The sequence below is a fragment of the Mustela nigripes genome, unplaced genomic scaffold, assembly GCF_022355385.1.
Source record: "Mustela nigripes isolate SB6536 unplaced genomic scaffold, MUSNIG.SB6536 HiC_scaffold_4161, whole genome shotgun sequence".
Lineage (NCBI taxonomy): Eukaryota > Metazoa > Chordata > Mammalia > Carnivora > Mustelidae > Mustela > Mustela nigripes.
The window spans coordinates 1-3360 of record NW_026743567.1 but is presented as its reverse complement, the minus strand read 5'-3'; the positions used below and the strand labels follow the sequence as shown (position 1 = coordinate 3360).

The window sequence follows — 3360 nt, the reverse complement described above, 5'->3', positions numbered from 1 at the left end:
GCACTGCTCTGTTGGTGGGGGAGGGGAGAGCCGTGGGGGGGGTCACATGTCGCCAGGACAGCCCTGGGCCCAGAGGGGTGCGGCAGAGGGGCTGGGGTGGGAGGACCCCGCCTCGGGGGCTCTGCACCTCTCACCCTCCCGATCCCGGGGAATGAGGGCCACAGGGAGGGAAAACATTGTCCCGATGTCTCTGGAACCCCTGACAGGCACCCTGAGCTGGGACCGCAGGTGGGGAGGGCCTGCGGCAGGCCGGAGCTCACCCTTCCCCTGGCTCAGGTCCAGGATGATCCGCATGGGCACTGGCAGGGTCTGGAGGGCTCTGTCGAATTTCTGCACGACCTCGTTGTCGACCTTCAGGGTCCTGGCTGTGGAGGGCGGCGGGTCAGTCCCCGGGCCGCGGGGCTTTGACGACCTCGGGGAGCTGCGGGGGCCCCGGCCAGGGAGTGACTGCCGGAAGGAAGTGCTGGGAAGCGTTCTGCGGTCAGCTCCCAGGGTGGCATCTGGGGCTCAGCCCACCTGCCTGCGGGGTCCTTGTCCCCTCCCCTTCCTCCTGCGAGGGCGCTGGGAACAGAGGGCTCCCCGCACCGGCAGCCACTGACTTATGGACCCGGGAGCCTCAGCTGCCCCAGCGCCGTGGGCCCCTCGGGGACCGGGGAGAGACGCCCGAGCACAGCAGCAAGCCTGGTACTGAGCTTCCGGGGGTGCGCCCGAATGTCGCCCTCCAGAGTTGCGTTCAGGTCGGAACAGTTCTGAGACCACTAGGAATCTCCTTCCTGGCTGGTTTCGGATTCTTGCTGACGCGTTCTACCCACTGCCCCGTGCAGCCCCTCTGCTCGTGGACACACCCTTGGCCTGTCGCTCGTCCCTGAGTCCTCCACACCGGTGCTGACGGGAGCCCCAGGGGCTGGGGCGGCCCCTCTCCCTCTCGGCCCCCCCCCAACCCCTGCAGGGCTCCGTTACGCACCCAGGTACTGGCACATGATGCCGTTCGCAGCGCGGGGCACAGGTGCCTCCATGCAGAAGAACAGGTAGTGGGTGTCGTCTGTGTCCAGCACGGAAATCCTTCTTTCCCCTTGGTCTGGAACAGAGGCCGGAACAGAGGCCCGACGTCTGTCTGTGTGCCCCTGGGGCCTCCCGCGCTGGCACGGCCACTTCCCCAAAGCCGAGGGCCCGCCCGCTCTTTCCCAGGCCTCGTCTCCCCTCCGTTCAGTTCCACAGCTGCTACCGAGACCCCCACGGAATCGGCAGAGAGCCGGTGGGCTGTGGTGGCAGGGGAGGGCTGGCAGCCATGGGGAGGGCCCGGGGTCTGTCCCAGAGGAGGCTGAGGGTGGGGCGGGGGGCTGCTGGACCCAGGGGACAGTGCGGTATGGAAAGGAGGGACCGAGGCTGGTGAGGTCCAGAACGTTCCAGAAGCAGGTTCCAGGACCAAGAGGCAAATGCACAGTGTGTTTAGCCAGAGGTCTGGCCTGGGGGACACGTCCAAGGAGCCACAGGCTGCCTGTCCCTGAGCAGGGAGGTCCCCTCACACCCGCCCTCAGACGCGTCCCCCCACGGACCCCCACCTGCACGGCCGTACAGATGCCACAGCGAGCCAGATGTGGCTCTGCTGTCTTCCCACGCCCAGCAGGGAGCTCAGGGGCCGGGAGGAGGCTGAGTCCCGGACGGAGTGGGGTCCCCAGGCCTCATACCCCCCGGGAGTGCCCTTCATGGCCCTCGTGGCGTGGGCACAGGAGAAGCAGGGCCCGACTCCTTCCTGCCGCCGGGATGCGGGGCTTCCGAGGAGCCCCCAGTGCCCAGCGTGGGAGGGGGCACTGCTCGTCCAGAGCTGCCTGAGGGGAGAGGCCTGGGGGCGCGGGGGGCCCTCAGGCGTGGAGTCGGTGCACTTACCGTTGATGGTGAACACGGCGGGGTCCTCAGTCTTCTGGGCCATGATGTTCTCCTCAACACAGGCGCTGTTTTCCCTGAAAAGCCAAAGAGTGTGGGGGTCGTCCATGAACCCCAGTGTGGGGACAGGAGCAGCTCCAGGAAGCGTCCACAAGCCCTGCGCACGCCCAGCCTCGTCTGGCCCCGGCCGGCTGAGGGCAGTGCCGTGAGGGCGTGGCCGAATGTGAGCGCCCTGGCCCCGATCAGGTGACGTGGTCAAGTGGGCAATGGGGCAGACCAGGCCGGGACACCTGCTGGTGGCTGAGAGCCGTTCTGACCCTGTCTGGGAGGGGCTGGGTTACAGCACTTCCAGGGACCTCGTCATGGGGACACTCAGAGTTCCTCGAGCGCCGGCCCCCGCTCTGCCTGCGGAGCTGGGGCCGCCCTGTGGGGTCGGCCTGCTGGCCCAGAGCCCGGAGGGTCCCCACGGCACCCGGAATCACCCAGACGGAGTCGGCTTCCATCAGGACCCTGCCCTCCCACACCCCTCCACGCCTCCCTGCCCGCCCCCCTGCCCCACCCGGCGGAGCTAGGCCCTCGCTGCCCCCAACCCCGGGCGGGGGCACACCCACCGTTTGCGCAGAATGATCTCCAGATTGTTCTCGGGGGTGGGTCTCAGCTCCTGGATGTGCACTCTCAGGGGGGCGGTCTCGGAGTCCAGGAGGGAGATGTCGCTGGCCGCCATGGCCATGGAGTGCCACTTCCCAGCCACCTGGGGATGGGGCCTTGAGTGCCATGGGGGACGAGAAGGGGCCCGGCCCCCCCAGGGCTCCCCCTCCCACCCCCCTGCTGGGTGGTCTCCTGCACGCATTTCCCAGCAGCCCTGCAAGTATGCTAGGACCCGGCACATCTGAGGATCCCTGCCCCGTGCCGAAGTCCAGGCGGGGTTCTTGCATATTCATAATTCCCACCGTCTCCACCCCAGCTCTGTCCTGAGTAAGCTCCCACTCAAGGCGTGGCCCTGTCGTACGTGACTCCACTCCGGGGGCGAGAGCGGGACAGGGAGGCGGATGGAGCCAGCATTCGAGGGAACAGAGACGTGCCCGAGCTCTTTGCCTCAGTGTCTGCCCTTAGATGTCTGCAGCCGGGCCCTCCTGCCCTCTGTCAGTCACCCTGGGCCCGGCCCTGGCCCCGGCCCCCAGCACCCACCCCACAGGCTCCTACCTTTCTTATATCCAGGTTCCTCGTGGTCTGGGGGATGACGATGGCCTGGAGGCCACACACCAGGGCCAGGCCCAGGGCGAGCTGGAGACACCTCATGCCTGCGGCTGTGACACGCTGAGCTCCCGGGAGTGAGGAAGGCCGGGCCGCGGGCTCGGGCCCTTATATGGGGGCCGGAGGCCTGCAAACCAGCCCCGGCCAGGCCCCCCGCGCACGCGGTTCCCCGAATCCCCGGGGCCCCTCCCCAGAGCCCCAGGGCTTCCTCCCCCAGGACAA

At 68.3% G+C, this 3360-nt stretch overlaps 1 protein-coding gene across 1 annotated transcript; it reads right to left on the bottom strand.

Annotated features, from left to right (window-relative positions):
* Nucleotides 1–260: 260 nt before the first annotated feature.
* Nucleotides 261–3274, bottom strand: LOC132009075 (beta-lactoglobulin-2-like; the record flags this gene model as incomplete). The annotated part of the gene is made up of 5 exons (XM_059387480.1): nt 3088–3274; nt 2496–2635; nt 1888–1961; nt 965–1078; nt 261–365 (listed from the first exon to the last, which is right to left on the bottom strand). Coding segments are annotated over exons 1-5 (529 nt in total), but the record flags the coding sequence as incomplete, so codon positions are not given.
* Between the last annotated feature and the right edge of the window lie 86 nt (nt 3275–3360).